This window comes from Octodon degus, unplaced genomic scaffold (genome assembly GCF_000260255.1).
Source record: "Octodon degus isolate 3935 unplaced genomic scaffold, OctDeg1.0 scaffold00082, whole genome shotgun sequence".
Taxonomy (NCBI): domain Eukaryota; kingdom Metazoa; phylum Chordata; class Mammalia; order Rodentia; family Octodontidae; genus Octodon; species Octodon degus.
Window position 1 is genome coordinate 10,986,913 of NW_004524658.1, and position 14,035 is coordinate 11,000,947.

The window sequence follows — 14,035 nt, forward strand, 5'->3', positions numbered from 1 at the left end:
CCGCAGAACCAGGGATTGAATTCAGGCCCTTGTGCTTGCCATGTAAGCACTTACTCTACTGAGCCATCTCCCCGGCCCTCTTCATCTTTCTTAGTGTCTTGAGATTACAAAAATTACTTAACCACCCTTAGTTTTAGTGTTTTATAGTTGGAAAGGGTGAATGTTTTCTTACCAGTGTAAACAAGGCTTAAAAGTAAAAGAAGTGTGGTTGAGTATGGTTCACTATTGAAAGTTAATTATTATTACTATTCTCATTCTTTAAGTTCAGAAAGACCTGTGTATTCATAATTTCAAGGCCTAGATTAATCCTTGTTTTTTTTTTTTTAATTTGTTTATTTATTTATTTATCTTGTGTGTGTGTGTGTGTGGCCAGCTCAGCCCACCAGGGGGCGGGGCTGGCTGGCATGTGGTGCTGGGGGATTGAACAGCAGTCCCTGTGCTTTGCTTAGCTTTGCTTGTTCTAAGTAGGTGCTTTAGACCACTGAGCCATCTCACCAGCCCAATCCTTGGTTTTTAAATTGTTTTTTAAAGATGCATTTTCCTGAAATGAAGTAGGCTAAATACATGTACTTAGGTAGCTAGTAACTGATAAAAACTTAGTGGTTTAATTTGACCTTGTTTACTTTTTTTAAAGGTGCTTCCCCATATGGAATTCCTGTAACTTCACGAATGAACATGAGTCCAAATTTAGGTGGAATGGCAACAATCCCTTCCATTCAACTTTTGGGACTTGAAATGCTGCTTCATTTTTTGTTGGGTCCAGAAGTCTTGAATTTTGCTAAGCAACACAAGCTTGTATTGAGCTTAGGTATTTAAAATTTATTTATTGAAACAGTCTACTTTAGTGTTCTGTTGTGAGGTGAGATCTTTTTTCCCCACAGCCTAGTCATTTTATTGTATATTGAATAAGTATATTTTATTAATACATTTATTTAGATTATCAAAAATTTTATATTGAGGAATTTGCTTTACCCTTGTGTTTTACATAATTTTCTTGTATTCTCCTTTCAGAACCACTTGAACATCCATTAATCAGCAGTCCTTCTTTTTTTTCCAAACATGCACATACACTCATCACTGCTGTTCATGACAGCTTTATTGCAGTTGGGAGAGATGCTTCTGGTAAATGTTGAACAGTTTTTTTTTTATCTATTGGAATCTGTAATTTATGAAAGATAAGAGTAAGAGCCTGGTGGCACACAAATGTAAGTCAGTGTTTGGGTGACTGAAGCATGAGGATCTTTTCAAGTTCAAGGCCGGCCTGGGCTTCATAAGCAAGTTCATGGTGGGTCTATACTACATGCAAGACCATGTCTCAAAAACAAGATTAAAAATAAAAAAATAAAAAAAGATAAAAAATAAAATATCAACTGTTTGACTTACTGATAGAGCTCAGTGGCAGTGCGGTTGCATAGCATAGTCCAGTTTAAAGAGAAACTGACTTGTATAGAGAAGTAAATACTTGTATGTCACATAGTAAATGGTGCAGTTATAATTAAGGCCCCATCTGGTTGGTTCCCCTCCAGCATGTGCATTTAAACCCTTGTGTTTATGACTTCTTAAATAATAAGGAAAAGAAAGTTCAAAAATCAAGTACTCTCTTACTGGTGAGAAAATGAATCATATCTCTTGTGAAGTTTCTGTCTAAATTTTGTTTTTCATAAAAGTAAATGATGGGTAAACTGCAGAAAATACAGATGGGAAGATTAAATTGTTTTTTGTCATAGGACGTAGTAACATGTTGTAAGTATTACAAAACCTGTTTAAAATTTTTAAAGTTCATTTTATATATAAATTATTAGTGAAATCAATATTAACAAGGAAATTTTGCAAATTACCAAATATAGCAGTTTATTATGTAGTATAAGAAAGGGAAAGTCTAATCTTGTACCTCAATAAAAGTCTTACTTTTTTTGACAGATGCAATTGTCAGTGCTATCTGGAAGGAGCTAATCAGCTTAGTGAATTCACTTACTGAATCCGGTGAGCACTGTTACCCTGATTAGATAATTTTTATAGTACCAGTGAATTGTTTAACTTTTGAAGTTATGTAGGGTCTAGCTTATAAAGTAATCTGCTTTAAATACTGTTGATTTAACTGGAGTAAAAAGTTATGATTAGTAATAAGTTAATTATTTTGACTTTGAATACATTTGCTTCTGAAAATATGTGATTAGGATTATATACCCTTTTGCTTTTTGACAGGTAACAAAAAAGAGAGACCAGGTTGTGAAGTATTGACTCTCCTACTAAAATCTTTAGAAAGCATAGTGAAATCCGAAGTATTTCCTGTACCAAAAACACTGGTAAGAATTTCTACAAATTGAACTTCAAAACTTTGCTACTTTATAGAGGTCATATTTTGGGCAGACCTTGTGTATGTGCACAGGGAATCAAACTCAGGACCTTGTGTTTTCTGAGACAGGGTTTTGTGCAGTTCAGGCTGACCTTGCACTCACTTTGTAGCCCAAGCTGGTCTTGAACTTGCAAGGATCCCCTTGCCTCAGCCTCCTGAGTGCTGGGATTACAGGTATGTGCCACTATACCCGAGTTGGACAGACTTTTATATCAAATACTTGTTAGCAATTTATTTGTGTAATAAATGTCATTGTATTGACTTTAGAGTCACTTAAAGCCTCTTAATAAGTGACTAGAACTGCAAAATATCTTAGGATTTTACAAAATTAGCTATACTCAGAAAATGGGCTAAAGGACATTTTAACCGGAGAAACTCAAATATCCACTAATTTATTATGATTGTTGAGCAATGTTAATGTTATTAGCACATTGCTTCTTTAACCAGGATAATGGCTTTGGTATTTTTCTTTTTTTTGGTACTGGGAATCGAACTTGGGACCTTGTACTTGCCATGCAGGTGCTTCTGCTGCTGAGCTATCTCCCAGGCCCTCTGGTATTTTTGACCTTGCATAGTAGAGGAGGAAAACAAATGGAATGTAATTTTATAATAGCCCGAGGAGGTACATATGGAATGATAACCTTAAATTCCTTCTTAAATCTTTGCTTTATGTACTGTAACAGTTAAATTCATTGTGGTTGGATAGAATAGTGAGAATAGAGGTTAATAGCAAAGACTCTAGATGAGATTGAATTTCCCTCCAATTTTTTATTGACAGTGAATTTGAGCAGTGTATCAGCTCATGGGGGCAGATGAGACTCACTTGGAAAGTTGTTTCACTAATATAACTATTCACATTGTTCATGCCATGCAAGTTTCATATTTATATTAATGTAACTGTATGAGGAATTTTGAATAGCAGTTGGATAAGCCTGTTCAGATCTAAGTTGGCCATCTTAGCCTCAGTGGAGCCTCTAGGCTTTCAGTTAGTATAGTGATACCTCTGGTTGTCAGATGGGTCCAAGTATGAATGATTCACTACTCGAAAAGCAAAGCTGAAAAAAAAACACGTGCTTGATGCTTTTTAACTTTGCTTAATAGTCAAAATGAAAATCCAACTTGAAAAAAAAAATGTGCACAGTCTCAGCGGGTCATAAGTGCTGCTTTCACCCAGAGAAGATACAGTGTTTGGGTTAGTGCATTAAAGCATCAGTGCTTTTCGTTTTTCTTTTCTTTTCTTTTTTTTTTTTTTTTTGTGGAACCGGGGATTGAACTCAGGTCCTTGCACTTGCCAGGGAAGCACTTATTCTACTGAGCCATCTCCCCGGCCCCATCAGTGGTTTTCTTATTTTGCACTTTAGTTGGATAAATTATGGTAGCCATGGCTCCAAAGAAAGTTAAGTGATACTAGCAGTATAGCTAAGAAGAAAACTGAGAACCACAATAGAGTTAAAGATAGTAATCACTGCAAAATTATTAGTCCTAGAAAAATGAAATCACAAGTGTAATTTTTGGGCCTCAGAATCAGTTACTTGGTTTTACTTTATTAGGGGAAAATATGTTCAATCCTCAAATTTTTTGAACTCAACTTTGGAAAGAATTGACAGATGAGCTAGGACTATACAGTAGTTACTTCTGGCACTGTTGAATATGTAATTCATTGCAGAACTTCTAGCAGTATAAAAGAAATTGTGGGGCCGGGGATACAGCTCGGTAGAATAAGCACTTGCCTGGCAAGTACAAGGTCCTGAGTTAAGCCCTGGTACCACAAAAATAAATAAATAAGTACAATATTAAAAAAAAAAGAAATTGTGTTGTTCATTTTTTAGAAAAGTAGTTGAATAAACAAATTGTGGACGCTCATAGCACTGTGTATATAGATGGATGTCTATACTCACACATTCCCAGTTTAGGTCTATGAAAATATGACTCCAAACTGAAAGCATTAATTAACCCTAGAGCTAAAGGACTTTATCACTACTTCCTAGATTTCTATACTTTTTAAAATGTGTTTAGTAGAGCATCTACAGGATCTCACTACACAGATCCAGACTCGTAGTTTTCAGCAGCCCACCATGTCCAGTCTCAGTTGTACAATTGGCTTCAGCATACCCTGGAGGCAGGGCCAGCATGGCACGCTGGAGAGCCAGCCCCCAGTCTGCGTCTGCCTAGGCAGGTGCTTTAAGCTGCTGAGCTATCCGGCTGGTCCTATATTTCTATACTTTTAAAATAAATGAGAAGGTATAAATACTAATACATTAACTGTTACCTCTAATCTTTAATTTTAGTGTAATTAAATTATAAAAGTGTAATTAACTCTACTAGACTTACTACTGCTTTAACATTTTTGTAACCTTTTCTTTTTTAGGTCCTTATGGAAATTACAATTAAAGGACTTCCTCAGAAAGTATTAGGTTCACCAGCATATCAGGTTGCTAATATGGATATTCTTAATGCAAGTATCTTAAATGTAATATGATAAAGATTAAATATAATATGATAAAGATTGACTAAGAAAAAGTTCTATGATACTTTTTTCTTTCTTTTTTTTTTTTTTTTTTCTTTTTGTGGAACCAGGGATTGAACTCAGGCCCTTGCGCTTGCCAGGGAAGCGCTTATTCCACGGAGCCATCTCCCTAGCCCCACTTTTTCTTTCTTAAACACACCACTTAGTTGTAAAATTTTTAGGTTATATGTGTACTAAATTAATGAAAAATATGCAGCGATAGACTAGTGTAAAGAATTACATACAATGCTAAGAATGGACCCCAGAGGAAAGTTTTATTTTTTTAATTTTTTAAAATTTTTATTTATTTTTTGTTCCGAATGCCTTCAGGGGCAGGTTTGGCTGGCTTGAGTTGTGGGGATCAAACCACAACCTGAGCCTGACTGCTTTGTTGAAACACCTTCTTAAAGAACTGGGCTAAGGGGCAGGCCCCTGGAAAGTTTTTTTTTTTTTGAATGTGTGTGTGTGTGTGTGTGTGTGTGGCCAGCTCAGCCCACCAGGGGGCGGGGCTGGCAGGCATGTGGTGCTGGGGGATTGAACCCTGTTCCCTGTGCTTTGCTAAGCTTGTTCCAAGTAGGTGTTTTAGATCGCTGAGCCATCTCACCAGCCCCCCCCCTTTTTTTTAAAAAAAAATACATAATAATAGTATTGTTTGCTGTTACAGTTGGTAGTGGTGAGTTTTTTTGGGAGTGGGGAACAGGTATTGAACTTACAGTGGTCTCCTACTTGTGTTTCCCAAGTAGTGGGGTTATAGGTGTGTACTACCATGCCCCTATTCATTGTTTTTATTTATATTTTATTTGTTTTATTTTTGATTATTTTTTTTTTAAAGACAGGGTCTCGCTCTGTGGTCCAGGCTGGCCTTGAACTGTGTGTGTGTATACATACGCACGTGTGCGCGCACATACATACACACACACACACATACATATATATCTGTATCTATATCTGTTCTCACAGGATGGGCCTGGAGCTGCTGATCACCCTGCCTTAGTCTCTGAAGTGTTGGGATTATAGGCCTGTACCACCATGCCCAGTTTTATTGTTTAAAATTTTGAAAGTTTAGGATCCTAATGTGAAATGTATTTTTGTTGTGTATCTTGTAGATATTATAGTTCTAACAAGTTTTAGGTTAATACTTTCATATATATTTACTTGCACCATATTTGTTCTTTACATCTTACTTAGCTGTTGTTTGATGATACTGATTTCTGTATAGTCTCTGGAAAACTTGCTTTTGTCATATCTAGAGTAATCCTGAGGCCAAAATTTCATGCCAAAATGGTATTTCTTTTTAAATAATAGGTTGTAACCCAGAAGATTGACTTTTTTTTTTTTTTTTTTTTTTAGGGGACTCCAGCTTTGTTCTTAATTCAGTTAATTTTCAACAGTTATATCCAGGAATGTGGTATAGCTGATGAAAGGTAAGTTTTAACTTTAAATCATTAGATGCTTTGTTATCTGTGTTGGATTGTTTCTTTTTATGTAGTAGTTCATCAAGTTTTCTTAAAATTAAAAAAACTTGGAATGTTTGTTAATGTGTAGTAGATGTATTTTTTGTACAAAGTGTTTACATAGGTTCTAATTTTTTCTTCAGGTTTTTTCTCAATCTGGAATCACTTGTAGGCTGTGTGCTTTCTGGTCCAACTTCACCCCTCGGTTTTAGTGATTCTGTTTTAAATGTTATTAATCAAAATGTAATGCAATTGGAAAATAAAGAGCATCTGTCCAGAATGTGGAGCATCATAGTCACTCCATTGACTGAATTGATTAATCAGGTATGATATGTGTGCTGCATAATTTCCTATTAGATTTGTAAAATATCTTCTATTTCCTTATTAGGGCAGTTGAGAAAATGAATAGAAGTCTGAATAGAAATAATTTTTTTTTTTGGAATTGGTACATTTTCTGCTGTTTGGCTTGATGTTATTGCATTTTTATTTCATTGCATTTCCACTTCATTTATTAAAGATAATAGGGATTACAAAGTTCCAGTTTCTTCGGTAGAGATTGTAGAGAATACACATGATGCATACAAACTTTTATATTTTAGTCATTTCAGTAGTTGTACCAATAGGGGATCACCTTGAATAGGCTATATATTATTATTATGTCATCACACCTTAAAAACATTTAGTATCACCATAGGTCAAGAATTTGTCAAGACTGGGGCTGGAGAGATGGCTCAGTGGTCTAAAGCACCTACTTGAAACAAGCTTGGCAAAGCACAGGGACCGCGGTTCGATCCCCAGCACCACATGCCAGCCAGACCTGCCCCCTGGTGGGCTGAGCTGGCCACAGACACACAAAATAAATAAATGTAATAAATTAAAAAAAAAAAAAAAAAAGAATTTGTCAAGAGTTGACTATTTCACCTTTACTTTTAAAAAGATGTCAATATTGATGGAACATGAAAAACAAATTCTCTATTATGGAACGATTCTTGGAGCTGATTCCATTGTAACTGGACAAGAGATTAAGACTCCACTTTGGTCGCATGTCTGCACTCTGCATTGCTTGGGACTGCACCCAGCATTTTGCAATGCTAGGCAAACTCACTATCACTGAGTTGCATTCGAGCCCACAACTTTTCCATTATAGTGATAGGCTATTCAGACTAGCACGTACTATTCATATTTTTCTGGAATTAAAACATTTTACATTGCTGAAAGAGTCCCACTATTTGAAGAGCAAAGACCTTTACAAGTGTTTGCTTGAATGTATAAGATTTTAGGAGTTGATTCTGAGGTTGTATTTTAGGATTTAAATTTCATGCAGTAGTTCTCTGGTTTTTGGGAACAAGTATTTTAATTACAAGGTAGTAATTAAAATGTGTAACTTACATGTTTTTAATTTGTTGGTGCTAAAAGATGGAGCAAGGTGCTGTACAACAGTTCTACCCACAGCCCTAACAACATGAATTGTCCTGGTTCTGAAGGCCAGAAATAAAGGTATTAGGTAGGATTGTTTCCTTCTGAACTCTGAGGAAGAATCTGCATTCATCTTTGAAAGATCTTTTTTTTTTTTTTTTTGTATTTAGGACAGGTTGTACAGGGTCTCACTGTGTAGATCGAACTTGTAGTGATCTCCTGTGCACTGGTCCTCCTGTTTATAGCCTCCCAAGTATTGGCGCTTGCCACCACTCCCAGTCTGTCAGTCTCAGTTGCTGTGTCAGTGTGCTGCGGCAGGCCCCGGGCTCAAACTTGCAGCCCCTGCATCTGCTTAAGCAGGTACTTTAATCCACTGAGCTATTTGGCTGGCCCTCATCTTTGATCATTGTTGGCAAAGCCGCTTCTGACCTTTCTGGGATGGAATCCTGATCTGTAGTGCAGGCTGGTGTATAAGTTGGTATCCCTCTCTGCTTTAGCCTCCCAGGTGTTGGGATTACAGTTATATACCTTCAGGCCCCCCAAAACTGTCTTAATCTTTATTTATTTAGGTACCAGGAATTGAACTCAGGATCTTGCACTTGCCAGGCAGGTGCTTACCCCACTGAGCTATGTCCCCAGCTTTTAATCTTTCTTAAACATCCCCACCTCCTTTTGTTCTTTGGTTTTGGTGGTACTGGGGATTGAATAGGGCCTTCACACTGAAGTATATTTTACGGTTTTGTTTTTTTAATTTGAATCTCATCAAGTAAGTGATGGCAAATTTTTAGAGATCGAGTACCCAGATTCCAACCCAGAACCCACTTATTTATGGTAAAGTGCCAACTCTGCAGTTAAACTTGAAATTTGATGCTCAGTGGCTGGTACTTCTTAGCTTGAATGGTGACAAAGGGGATCCTGCGTGCCCTGCTGCAGCACACTGACATAGGTTTGCCACCACTGTGCTAGATTACCAGAGTTGAGCTTGAATTTGTTAATCTCCTTCCTCACAGAGTGCTGGATTTACAGATGTGCATTACTACATCTGGCTCTTGACTTTCTCAGTTTTCAGGTGTGTCACTCTAATCTCTGCCTGTATTTAAGAGGGTATTCCTCCTTGTGTCTTCTCTGTGCCTTTATTTTTCTTCTATGAAAAGGATACCATTCACTGGCCCACCTTTGTGTACTATGACCTCTTAATTTTCTAAATTTGTAAAGATTTTAGCTAAATATTAGTGGTGCATGCCAGCAGTTAGAATATTCTGAGTACCTGAAACAGTTGCAAGTCTGAATCTAACCTGGGCAATTTAGTAAGTCCATGTCTCCCCAAAAAAGGGATGGGATGGAAGTGGAGTTAGTGTGAATATTCTGTGTTCAGTCTCTTTAAGAGAAAGAAAAAAAAAAAAGTATATGTCTCCAGGTAAGGTCACATAAATTCCCTAGGGATCAGGGGGTGTGAGTTTGGTTATCTGGGAATCCGCTATGATTTGTGAAACATAATTCTGCATGTTACATAGAGATAAGTTATGTTAGTCTGTAAAATCAGATTTATGGTAATTTTTTTTTTAATTTCAGACCAATGAAGTAAATCAAGGTGATGCCTTGGAACATAATTTTAATGCCATCTACAGTGCATTGACTTTACCAATAAATCATATTTTTTCAGCACAGATCTTTCCTGTGGTAAGACCATATCAAGTTTTTATGTATGAGGAATTTATACTTTGCCAGAAATTCTGTCGTTTCAACCTTTAGCAGCAAGTAGTAATTGTTCCCTAAATAAAACTTTAGTATTGGGCTGGAGAGATGGCTCAGTGGTCTAAAGCACTTACTTGAAACAAGCTTGGCAAAGCACAGGGACTGCGGTTCGATGCCCCAGCACCACATGCCAGCCAGCCCCGCCCCCTGGTGGGCTAAGCTGGCCACACACACACAATAAATAAATGTAATAAATAAAAATAAATATTAAAAAAAAACTTTAGTATGACTTAATCATTGGCATAGATGAAAGTTAAATAGTGAAAACAATTCCTTTTTACTTTCTGAGTAAAGTTAAAACTTTACTCAGAAAAGTTTTAACTTTCTGAGGAAGATTGGGTAAGTCTATTGCACTATGCTAGACGCTTCTCTAATGTGTTCAATGTTATACTTTTTAAAATCTAAAGATAGGTTCATTCTACTGGGTTTCTGATACACAGGTATATATAATTTTTTTATTACTAGGTGACCATGAAGGCTTTACTTAGAACATGGTCAGAATTATACAGAATATTTGCTCGCTGTGCTGCTTTGGTGGCAACTGCAGAGGAGAATTTGTGTTGTGAAGAACTTTCTTCTAAGATAATGTCAACTTTGGAAGATAAGACCTTTTTGGTGAGTTTGGCCTGTTAAAACTCTTGTGTTTAAAACATTCTAAGTAGAGGAATATGCCTTTTTTTTTTTTTTTTTAAAGAGAGTACAAATTATAATTAAATTTACAAGTGATACAGAATTTCAGTTAACAAAGTAATATGAATTTCACAGTATTTGTTGTAATACGTAGTGTTATCTTCCATCCAGTTAATTCATATTACCAGATAAGTGCATGACAAATTGAAAGAAACAAATAAAAGAGATATGAAAGAAATTTAGAAGGAAAAATGTACAATTGAAAAAAGGAGATGAAATGAACTAATGCATTGACTGTTTTCCTTAGACCAGCAGAAATGCACAATACCCGTTGTCCAAACCATCCTGCTTACATACACAGAGAAATCTCTTTCCCCTACTCCCTCTCCTGTTCTTCTCAACTTAGTCACTGTTTCCTTTTGAATAAGTTCATCCCCTTTTCCTAGTATCTGCTATACCATTCAGATTCCATTTTTCTCTTTTCAGGTTCTCACACTAAGGTGAGACAGTATAATGATTGCATATGCAAATCTGATCTATTTCACTTAAGAGTATGTTCTCTGGTTAGATCCATTTACTGACAAAAGACTCAAATTTATCCCATTCTATAGATGAATAATACTCCATTATGTAAAAATACTATGTCTTTATCCATTTTTCAGTTGATGAGCGTTTCAGGACTTAGCTATGACAAATTGCACTGTTAGGAACATGGGTGCATGTATATCACTGTGATAGGAGGTTTTCAGTCCTTCTAGAAAAATACCAGGAGAGAACTAGCTGGCTTGAATGGGTTCTCTAGTCATAGCTTTTTAAGAAATCTCCACACTGATTTCCATAGTAGTTGTACCAGTCTTCACTCCCACCAACTGTGTACAAGGGTTCCTTTTTCTCCACAGTCCCTCCAGCATTTTTTAAAAAAAATTTATTTTGTTTCAGGGTCTCACTACGCAGCTTGGACTCATAGTGATCCTCCTACTTTCAGCCTCCTGAGTGCTGGGACTCAAGGCTTATGCTACTTCTGGACCCTGGGGGTGGGATTGGCACAGCATGTGATGCTGGGGATTGAACTGTGGTCCCTGTGCTAGCCTAAGTTTTAGCCTAAGTAGTCGCTTTAGCCTGCTGAGCTATCTTGCCAGCACAGTCACTCCAGCATTTGTTACTGGCTGACATCTTGATGTTAGCCATTTTTTCTGGGTGAGATGCAATCTGTTTTAATTTGCATTTCTCAAATGACCAATGATATTGAACATTTTTCATATATTGCCATTTGTATTTCTTCTGGAGAGAAGTGTATATTCTCGGATGCCAATTTTTTGATTGGGTCTTTGAATTTATTTACTTATTTTTATTTTAGGGAATGGGTCTATAGGGTGTTCAGCATTTCACTACTAGATCAGACTTGTAGTGATCCTCCTGTTTACAGCCTCCCAAGATCTGGGATTACAGGCGCGGGCTACTATGCCCAGTCTCAATTTACTGTCTCGGTGCGCGCCGGGGTGGGGCTAGCACAGCAGGCCCAGGGATCGAACCCCTGGCTTTTAATCCGCTGAGCTATTTGTATTTGGCTGGTCCTGGGTCTTTGAACTTGGGAGCCTGATTTTATTTTAATTCTTTATATATTCTAGATAGAAGACCTTTGTCAGAGGGACAGACAGCTGTAATTTTTTCCCATTTTGTGCATTTTTTTTTTTTTTCCTCTGTTGGAGATTTGCTTTGAAGTGTAGAAACTTTTCAAAAAGATGAGATCCCAGTTGATTCTTTGAACTATTTTCCGTGCAGTTTGGTTTTTATTCATGAACTGTACCTACTACCCCTATATCTTTAAGATCTACTTACATTTTCCTCCAGAAGATTTAAATGTGTTTCTTGTATTCTTGGATTTTTGTTTCTTAATCCACTGTGCCGGTCTGTTTCTTCTCATTGATGCGTTGAGGCTGTTTTTATTGTTGGTTATAACTGATAATGTATTGGTTTATCTTTGTTATGTAATTTTCCTGTTGCAGATTCCCTGCTTTCTCACTTTTTAATTACTCTGGTGGATCCTTTGCATTGTTCTTGAAGCTGTGATCACTTTTGTCTCTTTTTAGAATATCTCTAAGTACTCTTTGTAGGTTTGGTTTGGTGGCTATGAATTTCTTCAACTGTTGTCAAGAAAGGATCTTATTTTGCAGGTACATCACTCAGAGTTAGAAGTTATTTTCTTTCAGGACCTGAAATATGAAATACTTCACTCCAAGCTCTTCTTTATTTGATGGTTTGTATTGGGAAATCTGCCTTGATTCTGATGGGCTTTCCGTTGTAGGTGATCTCTTTCTTCATTCTAGCAACTTTTTTTTTTTTAAACATGTTTAGTACAGGGTCTACAGATCAGTGTTGGAGTTATCCTCCTGCTTTCAGCCTCCCCAGCGCTGGGATTACATACAGTGTGAGCCACCACATCCGGGCTCTGGCAGACTCAGCCCACCCTGCAGGGTGGGGTGGTGAGCATGTGGTGCCTGGATGGAAGCTCTGTCTCCATGCTTTGCCTAAGCAGTTACTTCAGTCCACTGAGCTATCTCACCGGCCCCAGTACCATTTTATAATTTGTCATTTACTAAGCTTTTTCTTTCTTTTTTTGGAGGGGGTTGGGGGGGCAGAACCGGGGATTGAACTCAGGCCCTTGCGCTTGCCAGGAAAGTGCTTATTCCACTGAGCCATCTCCCCAGCCCCTTACTAAGCTTTTATAAAGGACCAAGTTAATAAGAAAATGGCAAAACTGCACGAAACCATTTAGGTCAGTATTGTAGAACCATTAAGAGTAAAGATTTTTTTTTTTTTTTTTTTTTTTTTTTTTCAGAACTAGGGATTGAATTCAGGCCTTTGCACTTGCCAGGGAAGCACTTATTCCACTGAGCCATCTCCCCGGCCCCAAGAGTAAAGATCTTTTACTTTTTTGCTGTTTTTCTCCTTGTGCTTGTGCTATTGTACATTAACAATACTAAACGGTTGCTTTTTTGGATCTCATTTTCTCATTTGTTCAATCTTCAAAGTCAACCTGGAATGTTTTTTATTTTTAAAACATGATTTTGATGTATAGCCTAGGCTAGCCTTGAACTCTTGGCAGTCTTTCAGCCTGTCATGTACTGGGATTATACGCACCTAACACCTTACCTAGCTACCAATAGTTTTATGTATCACCATAGAATAAATGCCTTTTATTGTCATTCACTGGTACATTGCACATTAATAGTCACATGTATATGTAGATTAGTGTCATTGCCCAGGAAGCCTTGTCACATTTTCTTTTTTTCTCTTTTTTTGGCGGAACTGGGGGTTGAACTCAGACTCTGTGCTTGCCAGGCAAGCGCTCATTCTACTGAGCCACCTCCCCGGCCCCAACATTTATTTTTGAAGTAATTCATGAGGCTTTTCATAGGCATTGGTTGTCATTACACATTATTTTGTTACTTGTTTTAACTGTTAATATGAGGTTATACAGTATGGGTATATGATTCTTTGCAACTTCACTTTTTGTTTCAAGAACATTTAGATTTTTAATTTTTTTCTAGTCATTAAATCCTAGTAATTGCCTTCATACACAAACTGTCCATGTGGATTATTGAAAACAAGATTTGTTCTGCTTGTTTCCTCTATTTTGTTATATTTTTGGCAGACTTAAAAGATGAGTTGTTAAATCCTTGTAAAAGATAACAATTTTCTGTTCTACACAGCAAAATGTGTACGTTTCTCCTTTATATATCTCTTAGCAGTGGTTAAATTGTCAGTGGAGGGCTGGTGAGATGGCTCAGTGGTCTAAAGCACCTACTTAGAACAAACTAAAAGCACAGGGACCGCGGTTCAATCCCCCAGCACCACATGCCAGCCAGCCCTGCCCCCTGGTGGCTGAGCTGGCCACAAACACACACACACACACAC

The 14,035-nt window shown here is 37.2% G+C and overlaps 1 protein-coding gene across 3 annotated transcripts in view; it reads left to right on the plus strand.

Moving 5' to 3' along the window:
• The window catches only part of Rif1 (replication timing regulatory factor 1), a 93,249-nt gene that overhangs the window by 41,903 nt on the left and 37,311 nt on the right, over positions 1–14,035 (plus strand). For all 3 annotated transcript variants that reach the window (XM_023721344.1, XM_023721342.1, XM_023721343.1), the window contains 9 exons: positions 635–808; positions 1,012–1,122; positions 1,921–1,983; positions 2,206–2,306; positions 4,725–4,811; positions 6,213–6,286; positions 6,460–6,640; positions 9,305–9,412; positions 9,953–10,102. In XM_023721344.1, the coding sequence (XP_023577112.1) occupies positions 635–808; positions 1,012–1,122; positions 1,921–1,983; positions 2,206–2,306; positions 4,725–4,811; positions 6,213–6,286; positions 6,460–6,640; positions 9,305–9,412; positions 9,953–10,102 (1,049 nt within the window). The remainder of the gene's footprint in view (positions 1–634; positions 809–1,011; positions 1,123–1,920; positions 1,984–2,205; positions 2,307–4,724; positions 4,812–6,212; positions 6,287–6,459; positions 6,641–9,304; positions 9,413–9,952; positions 10,103–14,035) is intronic.